Below are 20,105 nucleotides of genomic sequence, written 5' to 3'. Positions count from 1 at the left end.
CGGCACGGAAGCGGCGGGGCCGGAAAAATGCGGGGCCTTGGAGGTCCCCCACGCGGGTGCAGGGGCCCGAGGACCTGGGCCATCGTCCACTGCTTTCCCAGGCCATAGCAGAGAGCTGGATGGGAAGTGGAGCAGCCGGGACTCGAACCTGCGCCCGCATGGGATGCCGGCCCTGCAGGCGCTACTCCACAGCCCCGCCCCCAGAATCTTGACCTTTCACAAGCCGAGTTGGCTGCAGGCCAGCGGGCAGAGGCGCCGTCCACTGCCGCTTGAGTTAAAGTCTGGAGCCCCGTGAGCTCTGCCCCCTGGTGGTCACTCCGCACCCTGCACCTGGGGCCGCCCTGTGGGACTGGGCCAGCCGGTGGAAGATCTCTCTCCCTGTTACTTTGCCTTTCAAATAAACGGAAATAAATCTGAGAAATCTTAGGGTGCGGAGGTTGGGGATAAAGAGCGTCTTTCTCCCCCTCCTTTTTTTGGGCAATGTCCACATTTTCCGCAAGGGGGCGCTGTAACTTCTAGAAGGGCCGAGAGTATTTACAAAGTAAAAAGCAGGGGTGGGCATGGGGCACAGCGGTGGTCGGGGCAGTGCTTGGGACACTACATCCGGTATCAGAATGCCTGGGTTCGAGCCCGGGGTCTGCTTTGCTTCTTTTTTTTTTTTTAAGATTTATTTTATTTGAAAGAGTTACAGAGAGGCAGAGAGAGAGAGAGAGAGAGGTCTTCCATCCGCTGGTTCACTGCCCAGATGGCTGCAACGGCCGGAGCTGTGCCGATCAGGAGCCAGGAGCTCCATCCGGGTCTCCCACACAAGTGCAGGGGCCCAAGGACTTGGACCATCTTCCGCTGCTTTCCCAGGCTATAGCAGAGAGCTGGGTCGGAAGTGGAGCAGCTGGGACTCGAACCGGCAGCCCACCACGCCTCGGCGCCGGCCCCTGTGGTGCAGCTGCCTGAGCCAGCACCGGCTCTGGAGGGGCTCTGGTTCCAGTCCTGCTTCTCCCCAATGTGGCTCAAGACGGCCCCCGCCACCTGCCTGGGGGGCCCGCATGCGGTTCCTGGAGCCTGGCTTGGGCCTGGCGCAGCCCCTTCCAACAAATAATTCTTTAAAAGGGTCCCTTTGACGTTGAAAACTGTGCCCCCTTGTGGCCGGAGCGGTGGGTGTGCCTAGCAGGTGCCCCGGCTGCTCCACTCCGGATCCAGCTCCCTGCTGTGGCCTGGGAGAGCAGTGGACGATGGCCCAGGTCCTCGGGCCCCTGCACCCGCGTGGGAGACCCGGATGGAGCTCCTAGCCCCTGGCTCCTGCCTGGCCCAGCCCCGGCTGTGCGGCCACTCGGGGAGTGACCCAGCAGGTGGAAGACCTCTCTCTCTCTCTCCTCCCCCTCCCCCTCCCCCTCCCTCTCTCTCTCTCTCTCTCTCTCTCCCTCCCCCTCCCCCCCCTCTCTCCCTCCCGCCTTCCCTCCCGGCCTCCTTCCTAAACCTGCCAGGCTCCCCGATGCACACAATTCTGTCTTCCCCACGGTCCGCCCCGGCAGCTTGCTCAGGGCGAATTCAACAGAAGCACCCGGCGCTCTCACACGGGCTGGGGCCGCGCTGTCCCCACCAGGGTCCTCCGTGGCGGGGGGTCTTTTATTCCCAGCACCGTGGTGTGGACAGGGAACCTCGCTCGGGAAGGCGAGTTTGCCTTGACTGCGTCTGCGCCCGCGGGGGGCTCTCCCACCCCAGGGCCCCCCACTCACCCCCCCTGCTGACCCCCAGGCAAAGCTCCCCGGGCTGCGGGCGGCCCCTCGCCCCTCCCCCATCTCCCTCCAGGGCCTGCGCTCCAAGTGTTTTTTTTTGGGGGGGTGGGAGCTCCCCTTTGCCACTGGGTCGGTGCACACCCCGCACCTCCGTGGCTCGCTCCTCTCTGCCTTGCCGGCCCAAGCAGCCCCAAGGCCCCAGCTCGCGGGGCGGCGACTGTGGGCAAAGTGGGGCTGGGTCCCGGGGGGCCTTGAATGGGGGCTTTATGACGTAAGCGCCCGGGAGCCAGGGGCGCCCCTGACCGCTTCTCCGCGCGGCCCAGCCGCCCCACGGTCAGCTCCCCAGCACCCAGCCCGAGGGCTCCCAGCGCGGCGGCCCGCGGGGAAGCGCGCTCGTCGCCCTGGCAACGGAGGCCGGAAGAACCACCGAGACGCGGCTTCAGAATACAGAGCGGCCGCCTCAGAGGTAACCGGGCCGATTGTCACGTGGGCGGCCCGCGAAGGCGGGACTTCCGGCGCCGCGCTATTTTCTTTCCGGTTGTTCGCTTCTGTCGGCCCCTCCCTGCCTGGGCCGTGCGCCCCCCCCGCCCGCCGCGGCCCCCCGCCGCCGGGCCCCCCGCCAACATGAAGAAATTCTTCCAGGAGATCAAGGCAGACATCAAGTTCAAGAGCGCGGGGCCCGGGCAGAAACTCACAGACTCCGCGGGGTAGGGGACGGTGATGGGGGCTGGGAAGCGGGGGAGCGGGTGGGCGGCGGCAGGGGGCCGGGGAGGGGGCGGCAGGTGCGGCCCGGGCTGGGAGGGGGCGGCCGGGCGCCGAGGGGCGCCCCTGGGGGCGGGGCCAAGGCGGCCGACACTGCGGTGGGCGGGGCCGATGGGGCCGGGGAGACAGCTGGGGGCGCACTCCGAGGGGCGTGGCTGGGAGTCGGGGCGGGGCGTGGCTGGGAGTCGGGGGCGGGGCTGGGAGTCGGGGGCGGGGCTGGGAGTCGGGACGGGGGCGGGGTGTGAGGCGGGGGCGGGCTGGGAGTCGTGGGTCTCGAGCGGCTCAGGGCGGGATGGGTCTGGGGCCCGCAGCCCTGGGGAGCTATTGGGTCCCGCGGGCCTGGGGGTGTGGAGCAGGGGCCGGGCCGGCTGAAAGGCGGGAAGAGGCTGGGGGGGTCGGCGTGGAGCAGTGGGGGCCACGTCCGCGTGTCCACGAGAGGTCTGGGGACGCCCCCAAGAGGAGGGGCCCGGGGGGTGGGGAGGGCTGGCGGGAGGGGCCAGGGTCCACCTAGGACGGAGGGAAGTAAGGGGGTGGGGGCTGTGAGTGAGGGGGATGGAGGCCTTGAGCTGGCGTGGACCAGGGGCGTCTCCCTGCTGCCTCCGAGAGCCCCGGCCTCATCCCACCCCGTGGGACTTTCTGGGCAAGGAGACACAGTTCGTCCGGGGGCTCTGCAGTTGGGACCGCGTGGGAGGAACAAGCAGCCGGTGTAGACAGGAGCAGCGGGGAGCCCAGTGTAGACGGAGGAGCCAGGGAGGGAGGCACCACAAGTGGGCGGGCCCTCAAGGCCACGGACAGAGCTGGCCAGGGGGTCGGGGGAGTTGTCTTGGGAACTGAGTCTGGGGGAAGAGGAGCAGCCACAGGGCCAGGGGCCTTCCGCGGGGGTCCTCTTGTGCCGGCAGCTGGGGGAGGACAGAGGGGGGGCTCCTCCGGGGGCTGCCCACGGGCGGGGAGGGGTTGCCCAGGGGTCTGCGGGTGCCGGAGGAGCACAGGTGCCCTGAGCTGCAGGGGCCCACGGCGGAGGAGGAAGGCGAGCCCCCCAGATCGCAGCGGGCTGGGAGCCAGCACTTGGACGGGGGGCTCCCGGCTGGCTTGCTCTGCGCCGCGCTCGGTGCCTGTCCACGCGGGGCTGTGCCCACCTGCCCCTGCGGCCACCCTCTACCCTCCGGCCTGCTGGACTGGAAGCAGCCGGGTAGCAGGTGGGCTTCCCAGAGCTGCGAAGGTTTGCAAAGGGAGATTTAAGATGTTATTTGGAAGAGTCGGAGAGAGGGGGGCTCATCCATCTGCTGGCCCACCCCCAACGTGGTCACGACGGCCGGGCTGGAGCCAGGAGCCTCAGGTGGACCTCACAGGGGCCCACGCACGTGAGCCATTTGCCGCTGCTTTCCCAGGCCCTTGGCAGGGAGCCGGATCGGAAGTGGAGCTCCCAGGGATCTGTTTAAAAACCGTGCTCTCTGGGGCTGGCGCTGTGGCACAGTGGGTTAGAGCCGACGTCCCATACGGGCCTCGGTTCCAGTCCCGGCTGCTCCACTTCGGATCCAGCTCTCTGCTGTGGCCTGGGAAAGCAGTGGAGGATGGCCCAAGTGCTGGGGGCCCTGCACCTGCGTGGGAGACCCGGATGGAGCGCCTGGCTCCTGGCTGTGGATCCGCGCAGCTCCAGCCATTAACGGCCTTTTGGGGAGCGAACCAGAGGATGGAAGGACCCCCCCTTCCTCCAACTCTTTCAAATAAATAAAATAAATATTTTAAATATATTCTTTGCTGATTTGAAAAGCAGAGAGAGGAGCCTTCCACCTGCTTGTTCAGTCCCCACAGCCACTCAGCGGTTGGGCTGGGCCGAGCCGCAGCCATGAGCCGGGGACTCAGCCCATGGGTGTGGGCAGCCACCTTCCTGAGCCGTCGCCCCTGCCCCCAGGGTGCTAGAACCTGGGCTCGTGGTATGGGTGTCCCCACCCGTCTTTCTCCACCTCTGCTGGCCAGGGCCGTGAGGAGGAGGCGAGGCTGCAGCCAGGGGCCGGGGGAGGCTGCGGGGAGTGGTGTCCCCGCGTCCCCGGGGGCCTGCAGGGCTGGGTCTGTGTGCTAGGACAGGGGGCGGGGGCAGAGCCCTCCCCTCTGATCTCTGATCGCGTGCTGCCCTCGGTCACTGCCCAGGGAGAAGGCCCCCAAAGAGAAACCCAGCCAGCTGGCTCTGAGGCCGCCCCGCCAGGGACCCACCGATGAGGCGCAGATGGCGGCCGCCGCCGCCCTGGCGCGGCTGGAGCAGAAGCAGCCCCGGGCCCGGGGCCCCACGTCGCAGGACTCCATCCGGAACCAGGGTGAGCCGCGGCCGTCTTCGGGGCAGGCTGGGGCTCTGCTCCTGGTAGTTTCCCGACCAGCGCCAGCGAGCCTGCAAGGGAGGTGCAGGACGGCAGGGGGCGCCGTGGGCCCCGGGAGGCAACCTCCGGGCAGGGATCCGGAGCTGGGGCCCAGGGAAGGGTGCGCCTCCCCCTGCCTGGCCCTGACTCTCCTCTCTGCCTCTCCCTGTGCTGTCGCTCGCCAGTGAGGAAGGAGCTGCAAGCCGAGGCCGAGGCCACGGTCAGCGGGAACCCCGAGGCGCAAGGGACGAACGTGGTAAAGGCATCACCGGCGGTGGAGTCACCCGAGGGCAGCCTGGACCCCGAGACGCCCCAGAGACGTCCCCTTTGCCCCTGGGGCCCCAGGCGACTGGGAAGCTCCGTCTGACCGGCAGAGGCGGCCTGGAGCTCCCCGGCGCTGCCCTCTCCTGCCTGCTCCGTGCAGACGGTGCAGCCCGGGAGGCCTCCCTGGAGGAGACGGGCAGAGCTTGGTAGAAAGGGTATTCCAAGCGGCCAGTTCTGCAAGGACTCACGGGATATTGGAAAGAAGCAACCCTGGGGAGGGTCTGGGCGGAGGCTGAGAGGCTGGGCTCCTGACTCGCTGGTGGGGAGGGGCCCGGCGCGAGCCGGGGCTGCCCTGTCTGAGCCACTACCCCGAGTGGGCAGCTGCTCCAGGCAGGTACGCGTAACCTCCCTGTGGGCTGAGGGGGCTCCGTGGACGCCTTCCTGACCGGGTGAGGGCCAGTCTCACGCGCCCTGTCCCGTGGCTGGCAAGCAGAAGGGATGGTGTTGGGGCCGGGCTCCGCCCACGGCCCGGCTCAGACCAGGCGTGGCCTCTGCCCACAGTCCAGCTCAGGCCGGGCTCCGTGGCTCAGGGCGGCTCTGCCCACGGCCCGGCTCAGCCCCTCTCTCTCCGCAGGTCCCTGAGGCCAAGGAGGAGGGCTCCACCCACCTGGCCGTGCCGGGCGTGTACTTCACCTGCCCACTCACGGGGGCCACCCTGAGCAGGGACCAGCGGGAGGCCGGCGTCAAGGCGGCCATTCTCTCGGTGAGTGCGGGGCCCCTGCCATGCCTGCGCCCCCCCACCCCTCCCGGCTGCGGTCAGCTTCTCACTCGGTTGTCCCTGTCTGCCCGGGCCACAGTGGCAATGCCGTATGCAGTATGGGAAGGCAGGGCCAAGGAGGGGGAGAAGGGGACCTCCTCCCGGCCGCCCCCACCCGCTCGGGCCTGCAGGGACCTGGGGGGGGCATCTTCCCGATCACTCTTTCTTTGGGAAATGTTTCATTTTTTAAAAGATTGATTAGAGAGCCAGAGTCAGTCCACCTGCCGGCTCCCTTTAAAGCTGTGTCTTGTGTTTATCTGGAAGGCAGAGGTATAGAGAGGGAGAGACAGAATCTTCTGTCCGCTGGTCCACTCCCCAAATGGCCGTGAGAGCCGGGAGCCAGAGGCCGCCCCGGCGTGTGGCAGCTGGGCCCTGGGGAAGCCGGGGCTCCGGCTTCTCTCCTGGGTCACGGGGCTGCCCCCAGGCCCCTCGTCCCGCGGGGCTGCCTGGACCGTCGGCCCTGCCTCGCTTCTCCCCCCTCCCCCTGGGCGGCGCCGCGCCCACCACGGCCCGGGCCTGCGGTGCGGGTCTCCCATGAGCCCTTTGGCCCCCAGCACTTCTCCACCGACCCGGTGGCCGCGTCCATCATGAAGATCCACACGTTCAACAAAGACCGCGACCGGGTGAGGCTGGGCGTGGACACCATCGCCAAGTGAGTGGGGCCCCGGTGGGTGTGGGGGAGGCCGGGGCCCAGCGCAGCCCCCGAGGCCGTCTCCGGCCTGCACGCGTGGGAGCCCCGGAAGCCCCTGGCTCCCGGCGCCGGCCTGGCCCAGCTCTGGCCGTCGCGGTCCTCTGGGGAGTGACCCAGCGGATGGAGGACCTCCTCCCTCTCTCTCTCTGCCAACCTCCAAAAGCAGGGAGAGACGCAGGGGTCTCCCAGGTGCTGGTTGACTCCCCGACGCCTACAGCTCCGCTGAGGCCGGGCCAGGCCGGAGCCGGGGCCAGGGACTCCCTCCGGGCTCCCGCGGGGGCTGCACGCACCCGGCACTGGGCGCGCATGCGCGGGGCGCTGGGGCCGGAACCACGCGCCGAGGGGGGGGTGTTAACGCCCCCCAAAGGCCTGCGCGGGTTTCTCCCTTTCCGCCCGGCCGGAGTGCGGCCAGGCCCGTGCCCTCGCGCTCTGCTGCCCCAGGTACCTGGACAACATCCACCTGCACCCCGAGGAGGAGAAGTACCGGAGGATCAAGCTGCAGAACAGGGTGTTCCAGGTGCGGCCGGGGCGGGGCGGGGCGGGGGGCGGGCGCCGTGCGGGGTGGGGCGTCGGGGCGGGGCCCCTCGGGCGCCACTGGGACCCCCCCTCTTTGCAGGAGCGCATCAACTGCTTGGAGGGCGCGCACGAGTTTTTTGAGGCCATCGGGTTCCAGAAGACCCTGCTTCCGGTCCCGGATCAGGGTAGGGCGCAGGATGGGGCGGGGCCGGGCCGGGGGAGGGGGCGCGGGCCGGGGGCGCCCTCCCACGGCACTCTGTGCCCTAGAGAGCCCGGAGGAGTTCTACGTGCTGAGCGAGGCGGCGCGGGCCCAGCCCCTGGACAGGCACAAGGAGCAGCTGCTGGCCGCCGAGCCGGTGCGGGCCACGCTGGAGCGGCAGCGCCGCGTCTTCCGGCCCTCGCCGCTGGCCTCCAAGTTCGAGCTGCCCGCGGACTTCTTCAACCTCACGGCCGAAGAGGTGAAGCGGGAGCAGAAGCTGAGGTGAGCCAGAGGGGCGGCGGGCAGGGGGCGGTGCAGGGCAGGGGCAGGGAGCAGGGCCGAGGCGGTGGGCAGGGCAGGGCAGAGGCGGTGGGCAGGGCAGGGGCACCGGACAGAGGCAGGGGAGGCGGGCAGGGGCAGGGGGCGTGGCAGGGGCAGGACAGAGGCGCCGGGGAGGGGCAGGGGCGGCGGGCAGGGTAGGGCGCCCGCCCACGCCCGCCTGAGCCCGCACCCGCGCCGCGCCCAGGGCCGAGGCGGCGGAGCGGCTGAGCGCGCTGCGGACCAAGGCCATGCGGGAGAAGGAGGAGCAGAGGGCGCTGCGCAAGTACACGTTCACGCTGCTGCGCGTGCGCCTGCCGGACGGCTGCCTGCTGCAGGGTGCGCGCCGGGGCCGGGGCGGGTGCGGGGGGGGGGGGGGGGGGCTGTCCGGCGGCCCTGGCCTGACCGCGCTGCCCGCAGGCACCTTCTACGCCCGCGAGCGGCTGTCGGCGCTGTACAGCTTCGTGCGTGAGGCCCTGGAGAGCGACTGGCTGCCCTTCGAGCTGCTGGCCTCGGGCGGGCAGAAGCTGTCGGAGGAGGAGAACCTGGCCCTGAACGAGTGCGGGCTGGTGAGCGGCACCCGGGGGGTGGGGTGGGGGTCGCACGGCGGCGGGGGACGCCGGCTTTCGGAGCCGGGAGATCGGACGGCGGCGGCTGACGCTTGCTCTGCCCCCCAGGTGCCCTCCGCCCTCGTCACCTTCTCGTGGGACCCAGCTGTGCTGGAGGACCTCAGGGCAGCCGGGGCCGAGCCCCACGCATCCGGCCTGAAGCCCGAGCTCCTGGCGGCCATGGAGCGGCTCTTGTGAAATAAAACAGAGTTGGCCTCCGCCGGTCTGCTCGCGCTCTCCCCCCACACCCCCCCCAGCCCGAGTCTGGTCCGCCGTGGTGCTGGGAACGGGGCCGCCTGTGCCCACCTGGGGCGGCAGCGACCCGGAGCCTCTCCAGCAGCTCAGCGGTGCAGGGAGCCCCGAGGGGACACAGGGTGCCTCTCTGACCCCGTGGGGCAGGGAAGGTGGCTGCTGCCCTCCCCGCGGTCCCAGGTCCCAGGGGTTCCCTGGCAGCTGCCCACAGCCCCTAAGTGAGCCGGCTCTGCTTGGCGGGTGTGTGTGTGTGTGTGTGTGTGTGTGTCATGTGAAGGGGGGGCTTCCCCATCCAGGGAGGGATGCGTCCTCAGGGGCCGGCTCCCGTGACATCACCTCCCAGGGCAGAGGGTCCTGGGTGACTTGGGGTCCCCAGGGAGGCAGGCGGGTCAGAGCCAGGCGGCCCTGGCCAGATAGCGGAGGGGGCTGGGGGATCGGAGCGGGTCTGGAGGCACCGAACTCACGGTGGTCAATTCACGGCTGAGCCAGGGGTGTGTATCTGCCCCCCCCCCCCCACGGTGACGGACAGACTTCAACCCGAGTCGTCCTGCTCTTTTCTTTTTAAAAATTTATTCGTTTACTTGAAAGTTTGAGTTACAAAGGAGGAGACAGAAGCCTCCTGTCGGCCGGCTCTCTCCCCAGATGGCCGCAGGGAGTGGGAGCCTCTCCGAGTGTCCCTTGCTGGTGCAGGGGCCCAGGGACTTGGGCTGTCCTAGTCCTAGGGAGCTGGACTGGAAGTGGCGCAGCCGGGACCGAGCTGGTGCCCACGTGGGCTGCTGGCATCGCAGGCTGCACCCGTGGGCCACAGCGCCGGCCCCTAACCTGCGTCTCCCTGCGAAACATGGCCCAGGGCCCTGGTCCACGCCCGGCCTCTTGCCACTTGGCGCCGTGGCTACAGCCCTGTCTGGGGACCCCGCGCTGTGGCTGGCCATGGTGCCCGTGTCCCCTGCCCTCCTTCGGCTGTTGCTAGGACCCGGTGGTACTGGGCAGAGGTGCGGAGCGGCCCCTGGTCCCCGCCTCGGCCAACACGGAAGCCGCGCCAGCCTCGGGGGGCGTGGGGTGTGGATGACGTGGAAGGGCCCAGATCCCAGCCCAGCCAGGGGGACGAACTCGGGCAGGAGCTGGGGAGAAACCCTCGCCTGGGCCAGCGGGGGCGCTGAAGCAGAAGGGCCCACGGAGGAAAGCAGACGGACGGACGGCTGGCGCCAAAGCAGTTTATACACGTCCTGGGGGCCGGGGGCCGGGCCCGCGCTGCAATTCATTTACGGGCCTCGCCCCCGAGCGGCCTCCATAATGCTTCACCACAGGGCAGACTGATGGGCGCTTCGGGGGTTTGTACAGGAACGGGACCGATCAGGCTTCCTATATAGAACTTTCCAGACCTCGGGGAGCCCGCAAAGCAGGACAAAGTGCTCTTGACAGGAGTCGGCAGGACCTTCAAGTATCTGACCCGCAGTCGCTCGGTGTCCCGGTGGACAGACAGGCGCGTGCCGCGCTCAGGAGGCGCCGAGCAGGCCGGCGGGCAGGGCGCCCTCTGCGCCGTCCATCCCTGCGGCGGCCCCGGCTCCAGCTCCACACGGGACCCCTGGAAGGCCAGAGAGGAGGGGTCTCCGGCCTGCCCTGGCTCCCGCCTCCCAAGCCCGCCCACTCGGGCCTCGGCAGAGCCCCGCCGGGAGCCGTGCTCACCCCCAGCATCCGGGATGGCCAGGATCACGCAGTCGCCGTCCTCCTCCTCCTCCGTGTCTGCCTGGAAGCCGTCCATGTCTGTAGCCCCAGCCTGCGGGCGAGGTGCGTGTGGCCGTCATGGGCCGGGCCCCTCCGGACTCGAGGCCTCCTGGGCACTGTGCAGAGCCCCCCAAACCGCCACCGCTCCCTGCCTCGCTCCGGCAGCCGCCCGCTCCTCCACGCCGGGGCCATGGCCTCGGCTCTCAGCAGCCCAGCCTGACTCTGGGCACAGCCGGGCGTGAGCCCAAATCAGAAGGGACCAGGGGTTGGGGAGGCCTCGCCCCAGGGCTGCTCCCCTGTGCGCCACCAGCCTGGGCGCTCATTCTGCTCGGGAAGGGCCCCAGCGGGCAGAGGGGCCCAGGCCAAGGCCTGTGTCCCCGGGTGTGGTCAGGTCACGCCGTGGGAAGGAGTGGAGCTGAGCACCGCTCTGGGGGTGTCACCGGCCTCCCCAGGCACCACATGGGCTGCAGAGCGGGCTAAGCCGAGACCCCGGGACACGGAGCAGCACAGCGCCCCCCAAAACGCGTGTGCTGGAGGATCGGCCCCTGGGGTGGCGGTGACCTTTGACAGGGTCAAGGTCGCGCTGGCACCCTGAGCTGGTCAAGGTGCGGGCAGTGGGTCTGGCCCTCGCCAGCTTCCCAGCCTGTCCTGTGACCACTCCACTCCTCCCACTGCCCACTGGCTGCACACTCTGCCGTGGCCTTGACCTTCCCCGGGGCTGAGCCTCAGGCTATGCCACCCCCTCCCTGCTTCAGAGAGAACCCAGGCCCCTGGGGGGAGGTCCCCAAGCATGGGAGCCAGGCAGGCACTGCTCGGGACACTAGGCCGCGTCATACAGGGCACCCTCTATGATCCCGGGCTCGAAATTCAGATTTAAACCTCTCCACAATGAAGGAGACCCGCATCTGCCGCCCGGACGTAGCCCAGGGCAGCCGCGGGAGCGGGTTAAGCCGCCACCCGGGACGCCGGCTTCCCACATCAGAGCACTGGTTCCAGTCCCGGCCGTTCCCCTTCCAACCCGGCTTCCTGCCAATGCTCCTGGGAAGCAGAGGAAGTCGGGCTGGGTCCTGGGGCCCCACGTGCCCCACACCGCCCACCTGGGGACCGGACGGAGCTCCTGGCTCAACCCCCGCTGTGGCAGTCCCTGGGAGAGGGGCCCTGGAAGACCCCACCCTGTCTGGGACTGCCAAGACAAAGCGGCCATGTCCTAGCCACGCCACGGCTGCTGTGTGACCAGACGGCGGAAGGGGAGTGGGGGTGACCTCCCCCAGCCTGGGTGGCGGCCCCACCAACACCCACGCAGAGACACGGGGCAGACAGGGCCACCGGGACGGCCAGGGCCGATGGAGCAGGCCTGCTCCTCCCGGGAGGGCCGGGGCGGCTGCTGGATCTGCCTGGACGGTGCCTCCCAGCCCCAGGCTTCTTCCCAGCAAGGCAGCCACGCCCAGGCCCCTTCCTGGTGAGTGACGGTAACACAGTGGAGGCATCCTGCCCCGCCGTGGCACGGCTGTGGGGAAGCATTAGTGGGCCAGAGTGACTCTGCCAAGCCACGCCCACAGGCCCAGGGCAGACGCAGCTGCCCTCAGTCTGGGCCTGGGGGGTGCTAGGGACCCTGCGGGTGCGCTGCCAGCCAGGAAGGAGACCTGCCCGTCTCCTGGGGACAGGCGCAGGGGAGGAGGAGAGGCAGGCATGAGCTGGGGGCAGCTCCCTGTCCTGCACACGTGACCCCGAGCAGCACCACCCAGGCCGCCACACCCCCATCTCGGCCTCATCTGTGAGCCAAGTCGCTAAAACCCTGCACTGCTGCCATGCGGGCCCCACGGGAGGACCCCACGCCCCTGCGCGGGTGCAGGCCAGCTTCCTGGGTAGAGCAGGCGGCTGGCCCAGTCGAAAGAACAGGGGGCCCCAAGGCGCCAGGCCCCGCCTCTCGCAGTACAGCGGTGTCCCCAGGAACCCGAAGGTGCGAGCAAGGCCGGGACCCCGGGCACCAGGCAGTGTGCTGTCCGTGCCCGTCCACGGGACCCATCAGGTGCGGGCGCACACCACAGGCCTGATGAACGCCGAGACAGAGCCACGGCATGCCTGGGGCCGGCCTGCCGCCGAAGCCCAAGGACACACTCCGAACAGGCCAAACTGCGGGGCGCAGGACGCGCCATGACTCCACGACCTGCCCAAGCCCACGCCCACGCCCACGGCACACAGGCCACCCGCATGGCCCAGGGCTCGGGCCCTAGCACTGCTCTGAGACCAAGCGGACAGTCGGGAGCCTGGCTGCTGGCTCCCTGGTGTGCGGGAGCAGGGGCGGAGCCAGGCCCCAAGGCCGCCTCCCCGGGCGCCCGCTCACCTGCCCGTCGTGCCGCCGCTTCTTCATGAACTGGGTGATGCACATGCTGCCCGCCGACTTCCTCTTCAGGGAGACGGGCGTGGCCTGGCCGGGCGGCGCGGTGGGGACGGGGCCGCCGTCCTCTCTGGGGGCGGAGGGCACCGAGGTGACGTAGCTCCACTGGCAGGGCACGGGCAGGTGCTCCTGGTCGAAGCTCTTCAGCACCCGCGGGTGCACGTACCAGCACATGCGGAAGTCGGGCCGCTTCTCGTACACGGAGTTCTCGGAGATGAGCCGCTTGAGCCTGGCCTTGGAGGGCACGGCCGAGTCCTCGGCGGCCGTGGGCGTCTGCGGGCGGCTGCAGCCCGGGCTCGGGGGGCTGCCGGTGTCCTGGCCCAGCAGCCCGCGGCGGCAGCGCTCCTGGAACTCGCGGATGATGACCTTGCTCCCGTGCACGTTCCCGTGCAGCAGCGGCAGCAGCTGGGCCAGGACTGGGGGGGAGGGGAGGGACACAGTGAGCGGGGACACCGGAGCCAGGCGCGCGTCCGCGGGCCCCACCCGTTCCCGAGGCCCAGGGCACAGCTGGCTCCCGGCAGGCCGCTTCTGTCTCTTTCAGAGGTAGACAGGGAACTTCCTCGCGCACCTGCTGCTTCACCCCCTGAACACCCCCCGGCCAGGGCAGGAACCTCATGTGGGTGCGGGGGCCCCTGACGCTACAGCCAGTGCGTGCTGCCCCCCAGGCCTGTGGTAGCAGGGCCGGGCGGGAAGCTCTGATATGGGATACAGGCCCCCCAGGGGCAGCTCAGCCCTCTGCGCCCCCAGGTTGGCGATGGCCAGGCCGACTGCGTGCCCCTCCCCAGGCCCACACTCCCAGCATGCTCTGTGCCTGTGTCCCGGCGGGGGTGGGTGGGGGGTGAGTCAGCTGTGACCACGGGGCACCAGCGAGCGCACGGAGCTCGGGCCCCTGCCGTCTGTCCTCGCCCCGGCCCCCCGGCCCCCCACTCACTCTGCTGGTCCCGCTTCTCCCTCTTGGAGGCCTTGGGCGTGTGCTCGTCGTCCGCGGGTGCCGTGTCCAGGAAGCAGGCCGTGAACTGCTGCAGCACCCGGAGGTCGGCGCCCGCGCAGCTGCCCGCTGTGGCCGCCCACACGCAGCCGATCTTCACCGGCTGCAGCACGCGGAAGCGCTTGCCCTTGGCCAGGAACTCGTCCCACTCCTTGGCCTTCAGCTTCTGCCGCACCTTGTGGTTCTCGGGGTCCGCGCACTCCTGGCGGGGGAAAGCACGCGTCGGGTTAGGGCTCGGCCGCCCGAGGGCGCCCCAGGCCCCGCGTGGGCCGGATCCTCCGTGGACGGCTGGACACCGCTGCCACGGAGCCAGGAGGCACGGGAAGTGGGCAGCTGCTCCCTCCCCGGCCCTCACCTCCGTCACGCCCTCGTCTTCAGACAGGTACCCGTGGGGCACGAAGAACCCGTCGTCCTCGTCCTCATCCTCTCCCACGTCGTCGTCGTCATCCTCAAAGAGAACAGCAAGCTCATCACGCGGGGAAGCAGGGCCGTGAGCGGGGCTGGTGGAGCCGCGGCCGTGGGCAGCAGCCGGTCCTTACCCCCTCGCTGTGCGACAGCGACTCCCCGGGCTCCTCCTCCTCCCACTCCTCGTCGCTGTCCACCTCGTAGTCCAGCAGCGTCTGAAAGGGACACGCACAGGGCGTCGGCCGGCTTCGGGGATGCCAGGCCCTGAGGGCGCGGCGGGCTCCGGAGCGCCGGGGCTCACCCAGTCCCGGGCCCAGGGGTCCCGCGGGCGGATGACCGTCGTCTTCTTGTTCCACGTGCCCCAGTAGGCCGGCCGGTGGTTCTCGGAGAACTGCAGGAGCTTCATGCGGCCGAACTTCCTCCGCTCCGGGACGCCGTCCCCGCCGCCGCCGCCCACGATCACCACGTCGCTGAGGGAGGCAGACCCCCACTCAGGCCGGCGCCGCAGGGACAGGGAGGCCCGGCCCCGGGGAACGTGGGCCCCCCGCGCCCTCACCTGTTGAACAGCTCCGCGCTCCGGCCGCAGACCCCCGTGGGGCCGGAGCGCAGGGGCCGCCGGCTCTTCAGATCCTTCAGGAAGGAGAAGTCGCCGCCCTGCTGCCACAGGAGCTGGTCGAGCTGCCGGCACAGGTCCTGGCCGAAGGTGGCGCGGCTCTGGGGCGCCAGCACCATGTGCTCCTTGATCTCAAAGGGCGCGAACTTCCCACAGGAGCCGGCCAGGGTCTGAAACAGACGAGGGGCCCGCTGGGACACGGCGCAGAGCGACGCGGTGCCGCCGCCCGCGGCTGCTCCCAGCCCACTAAAACACACGGCCGCCCGTGACACAGGCAGCCTGGAGCGAGCAGACCGTCAGCGGTCTTGGCTGTGGGACCCGCGGTGCCTGCTCTGAGCTCTCCGCATCGCCAGTGTGGATCCCGGGGGCCCCTCCAGGTGGGCGGCACGAGGGTGGCACGGGGGTGCCAGGGCCAAGGCTGCAGTGTGCGCACACGGAGGCCAGCCTCGCCCGCGGGGACCCTGAGCACTCAGGGCCATGGCGGCCACACCCGTGACGGGCAGGCACAGCTGCGGCCCACGCTCGAACCCCAGCCCCGAGTCCAGCACCTGGCAAGGCAGCGGTGAAGACTTGGGTTCTGGGGTCCCTGCACCCACACAGGAGACCTGGACCGAATCCGCGCTCCTGGCTTTGGCCTGGCCCAGCCTAAATGTTGCAGGCATCTGGGGAGGGAACCATCAGGTGGGACAGATGGGAGCTCCCTCTCACGTAAATAAGTATTTTTGCTTAAAGATTCATTTATTTATTTGAAAAGTCAGAGTTACAGTGGGGGAGGGGTCTTCCATTTGGGTTCACTCCCCAAATGGCCGCAATGGCCAGGGCTGCGCCAGGCCCAAACCAGGAGCCGGGAATCCATCCGGGTCTCCCACGCGGGTGCAGGCCCCAGCACTCGGCCCATCTTCAGCTGCCTTCCCAGGCGTGTTGGCGGGGAGCTGGTGACCCAGACGACAGCTCGGCCGGCTGGCCGCAAGGCTGACAGTGAACAGTGCCCAAGGCCTTCGGGGTGTGGGCCGGGAGCCAGGACCCGGGACCTTTAGCTGCTCCCTGGCGACCCCAGCACGCAGCCAGGGCTCGGGGGACACGGGGCAACGTCGGTGCCATGCCCCACGCCGGCACGCCAAGGATCCGGCTAAGCAGATGCCGAGCGCGCCGAACAGAAGCACTGGGGAGGAGATCGGTCGCCCAACCAGAGGCCAGGGGCCAGGAAGGAACCAGCGAGCGACGCTGTCACAGAGGGCTCCGTGACGAGACACCGGAGGAGAGGGCCAGACAGCCTCCGTGGGCCACCAAGGGCGAAAGCCAGGCGACACACGGGCTGCCATTTCTCTCCACAGAAAAGCTACCTGGTGCGGCAGCAGCGGGCAGGGGCGCTCACCTCCAGGGCCCCGGGGACGGGTGTGGAGAGCGAGCCAGGCTCAGGGCGCCCGCTGCGGGCTGTGACGCTGCAGCGCCAGGAGCCGTCAGGGGGCGACGGAGGAGCGACGCAGCTCTGTGGCTACATGCACATCAAATCGTCGCCCCGGCAGCTGGCCTTGTGGCACAGGCCTTAGGCCGCCACCCGCGACGCCAGCATCTCACAGGAGCGCAGGTTCAAGTCCCGGCTGCTCCACTTCCAATCCAGCTCCCTGCTAATGGCCTGGGAAAGCAGTGGAGGACGGCCCGAGTGCTTGGCCCCTGCACCCCCATGGGAGACCCGGATGGAGCTCCTGACTCCTGGCTTCGGTTGGGCCTGGCCCAGCCCTGGCTGTTGGTGGCCACTGGTGGAGTGAACCAGCAGAAGCAAGATCTTTCTCTGCCGCTCTGCTTTGCAAATAAATAAACCTATTTAGAAAGCCATCATCTCCTATACCTGGGAGAGTTAGTCTTTGCCAATTAAATATTTTTTAAAAAAACCAGGCAAGGCTGAACCAGAGCTGAGGGTGCCGGCGTGGGAGGGTCCCAGGACCAGGCTGACAGTGGCAAGCAGGAGTTCAGAGCCCCCAAAGGACAGCACAGGGGGCTCTGGGAGGGCCTGGGGGAGATGGCGGCCCTGGGGGCAGGGCGCGCAGGTGCTGGCCAGGATGGCCAGGGCTCCGGGGTGCGTGCGGCGGCCTCTGCCCGTCTCAGCACAAGTCTCCCCAGGGCAGCGCCCCTGCCGCTCCTGTCGGGGAAGCAGGGCCGGCCAGGCCACTCTGGGGACAAAGCGAGGGACAGCCCCGGGGCACACGCGGTGGAGCCGGGAAGCAGCCGCCCGCGCCCGCCGCCTGCTCACCTTGGGCGCCTGGGGCGTCTTTGGCTTCTGGAAGAACCTGGTGATCTCCGCCTTCTCCGCTTTGATGCGCTGCCGAGGAGAGAAGCCGTGAGGGGAGCTGAGCGCGGGCCGCGGCAGGAACCAAAAACGTCACGGCCGCCCTGGGGGCAGAAGTCCCCGGACCGAGCCGGCGGGCACAAGCCGGGCCAGCCCTGACAGAACCCGGGGCCTCTACCTTCTCTTCTTCTCGTAACCGTTTCTCCTCCTCCTTTTTCCGCTTCTCCTCCAGCTTGGCCCTGGGAGAGGCAAACCCAGTGCAGGCACTCACACGCTGGGCCCTGCGTCACCACAGCCAGGCCCTGCACGCACACAGCGCCTCACTGCACTGTACAGGAAGCGGTGTACCCCCCCCCCCAAGATCTGTTTATTTATCTGGAAGTCAGAGTTAAAGAGGGGGCCCACTGGTTTGCTTCCAAAGTGGCTGGGCCAGGCCCAAGCCAGGAGCTTCACCCAGGTCTCCAGGTGGGTGCAGGGGCCCAAACCCCGCCCCCCCTCCAGCGCCCCCTCCGCCCCGCACTCACTTCAGTGCCCTCTCCCCCCGCCCCTGCCCCCACTCCAGCGCCCCCCCCCCCCGCCCCGCACTCACTCCAGCGCCTCCTGGCGCTCGCGGCGCCGCTCCTCCTTGCGCCGCAGCTTCTCGGCCTTCTCCTCCTGGTCCTTGGCGCGCTTCTCCCGGCGCTCTCGCTCGCGCAGCTCCTTCTCCGCCTCCCTCTTCCTCCGGGCCTCCTCCTTGGCCCGCCGCGCCGCCTCCCGCAGCCGCTCCCGCTGCTCCCGCAGCACTTCTCTGTCCTAGGGGACAGGGGGCAACTGGACGGGCGCACGCGGACCGGGGCTCCTCGTCCCAGGCCACCGCAGACGCCCCGCCGCCGGCTCCAGATGCTGCCCCACGCCCGCGCACGCTCGTGGGGAGCTCGTGGGGACCGGGGCTCCTCGTCCCAGGCCCTGCAACAGGAGTGGAGCCAGCCGGGCTCCTCGTCCCAGGCCCCGCAACGGGAGTGGAGTCAGCCGGGGCTCCTCCGTCCAGGCCCCCCAACGGGAGTGGAGCCAGCCAGGCTCTTCGTCCCAGGCCCCGCAACGGGAGTGGAGCCAGCCGGGGCTCCTCCGTCCAGGCCCCCCAACGGGAGTGGAGCCAGCCGCCCCTCCACTGAAGCTGCAGTCAAACAGGTGCACCCCCAGGAGCGCCCGCCCGCCCAGTCTCGCTGCCCCTCCCCAGCCCTCATGGAAAACAAGAGGGAATAAATACACTTCTCTCTAAAGCCACTTCTCAGGGGGCCGAGCATTGGGGCACCGAGGGCTAAGCCACTGCGGTGACGCTGGCATCCCACGAGCACCGGTTCGAGACCCGGCTGCTCCACTGCGGGTCCAGCTCCCTGCTCATGCACCCGGGCAAGCAGCAGAGGACGGCCCGAGTGCCTGGGCCTCTGAACTCATGTGAGAGACCCGGATGGAGCTCTGGGGTCCTGCCCTCGGCCTGGCCCAGCTCCGGCTGTTGTGGCCGTTTGGGGAGTGACCACTGGATGGAAGATCTGTGTGTGTGTGTGTGTGGCGCTCCAATTCTGCCTTTCAGATAAATAAACCCTTAGAGAGCCAAGAACGTGTCTCAAGATCTTGGTCTGAAATGAGAGCAGGAGTGTGGGGCCGTGTGCCCAGGGGCACCGAGCGATTGCCGATTTGAAAGTGTGTGTCAGCCGCGTCCTGACGGGGGCCCGGCAATACCCACGTCAGATGGGCTCCCCACGTCTGAGACCGGGGACCTCCCACACCCGCCCATGCAGCTGTCCCAGAGTCTGGGTCTCCCAACTCCCTGTGCGTCTTTGTGGCACACAGGGGATCTCCAGGGGAGGGGTCAGCCTCCAGGAAATGAGCCAGGGCGGCACCAGCTCTCGCTGGCCACACCTCGGCCTCCTCCCCACACGGTGCCCCCGACTCAAATTCCAGGAAAGAACAGGCGGACAGGCGCGCGTGGGGGGCGCGGGTTAAGCCGATGCCCACGCGGGAGACCAGGACGCGGCTCCCGGCTCCCGGCTCTGGCTGCTGTGACCAGCGGGGGAGAAACCAGCAGACAGGAGCGTGCTCTCCCTCTCTGCCCTCCACGTCCATGGAAATCGACGAATATTTAAATAAAGGGATCAGTCTGTGGTCAGGACGCCCACATCACGCCGGAGGAGGCCTGGGTTCTGTCCCCGGCCCCGGCCTCCTGCGGGCACACACCCCAGGAGGCCGCGCGGAGTCCCTAGCGCCTGTCCTCGGCTGGACCAAACCCGGCTGCTGTGGACATGCGGGAAGGAGCCGGTGGCTCGCCCTCCCTGTCTCAAAAACTCTAAAAACAAAAGGACAGCGACAGAGACCCTGGCCCCCAAACCAGCCACAGCTCTAAGGAGACACAGCAAACTCCTGGGCACCGAGCTGCCCCGCCCCTGCCCCGCAGGGGGCCTCGTGCCACGTGGTGGCCGCAGATAACAGCGACTCGGGGAGTAACCACCCATCTAGTGCTGGGGACACGGAGCCGCGGCACTCGCGGGAGCGGGTGGGGCCTCGATGGCTCCTCGGGGCAACTCGAAGCGGCCAGGGACGGCCACCACACGGCTCACGACCCGGGACTGGCCAGCCCGGGCCCAGCGGGGGAAGGCGGAAGGACCCCCGGCCTCGGGCAGGAACGTGCCTTACCCTCTGCAGCCTCAACTTGTTCTTCTCCCGGATGAGCTTCTTGGTCACCTGAAAGGAGACGGCTCGCGTTACGGGGGGCTGGGCGCCACCCGTCCTGCGGCAGGGCCCCGCGCGGGACCACGCAAGAAAAGCCAGGACCTGGCCGCCTGGAGAGACGCCAAAAGTCGCTGCAGCGCCGCAGAGCAGCTGACCGTGTGGGGCACAGGCAGGAAGGCAGGCTGGGGGCACCCGCCTGTCCCAGAGGAACACAATTCTGCTACAGACACTATTTGAAAGGCAGACAGAGAGGTCCCAGCGGCCACAGCAGCCGGCAGCCAGGCGCTGGCCATGCCGCCTGCCAGGGTGCGCGAAGGCGGGAAGTGGGATCAGAAGTGGATCCGGATCGGAACCCGGCACTCGATGGGGGACGCAGGCCTCCCGAAGGGTGGTGCTCAAGAGAGCGTGGGCCCCGTGCCGCAGACCGTCCTGTCTTCCCAAGGGAAGCTGACATTGGGAATTTCACCTGAAA

At 69.2% G+C, this 20,105-nt stretch overlaps 2 protein-coding genes across 2 annotated transcripts; one reads left to right on the top strand and one right to left on the bottom strand.

Moving 5' to 3' along the window:
- Nucleotides 1-2,315: 2,315 nt before the first annotated feature.
- On the top strand, nt 2,316-8,480 carry UBXN6 (UBX domain protein 6). Its single transcript, XM_062185497.1, has 11 exons — nt 2,316-2,440; nt 4,644-4,807; nt 5,032-5,102; nt 5,745-5,873; nt 6,482-6,579; nt 7,060-7,135; nt 7,235-7,319; nt 7,402-7,615; nt 7,860-7,990; nt 8,072-8,220; nt 8,329-8,480. Exons 1-11 carry the CDS (start codon nt 2,358-2,360, stop codon nt 8,455-8,457), a joined length of 1,329 nt encoding a protein of 442 aa, XP_062041481.1. The 5' UTR covers nt 2,316-2,357; the 3' UTR covers nt 8,458-8,480.
- A 585-nt stretch (nt 8,481-9,065) lies between these two features.
- Nucleotides 9,066-19,743, bottom strand: CHAF1A (chromatin assembly factor 1 subunit A; the record flags this gene model as incomplete). The annotated part of the gene is made up of 12 exons (XM_062185505.1): nt 9,066-10,096; nt 10,198-10,288; nt 12,581-13,050; nt 13,566-13,824; nt 13,978-14,070; nt 14,162-14,242; nt 14,329-14,497; nt 14,584-14,810; nt 16,892-16,960; nt 17,106-17,166; nt 17,517-17,719; nt 19,598-19,743. Coding segments are annotated over 12 exons (1,958 nt in total), but the record flags the coding sequence as incomplete, so codon positions are not given.
- Between the last annotated feature and the right edge of the window lie 362 nt (nt 19,744-20,105).

The sequence above is a fragment of the Lepus europaeus genome, unplaced genomic scaffold (assembly GCF_033115175.1).
Source record: "Lepus europaeus isolate LE1 unplaced genomic scaffold, mLepTim1.pri SCAFFOLD_419, whole genome shotgun sequence".
Taxonomy (NCBI): Eukaryota; Metazoa; Chordata; class Mammalia; order Lagomorpha; family Leporidae; genus Lepus; species Lepus europaeus.
The sequence above is the reverse complement of the archived record's forward strand: the minus strand, read 5'-3'. Positions and strand labels throughout refer to the sequence as shown.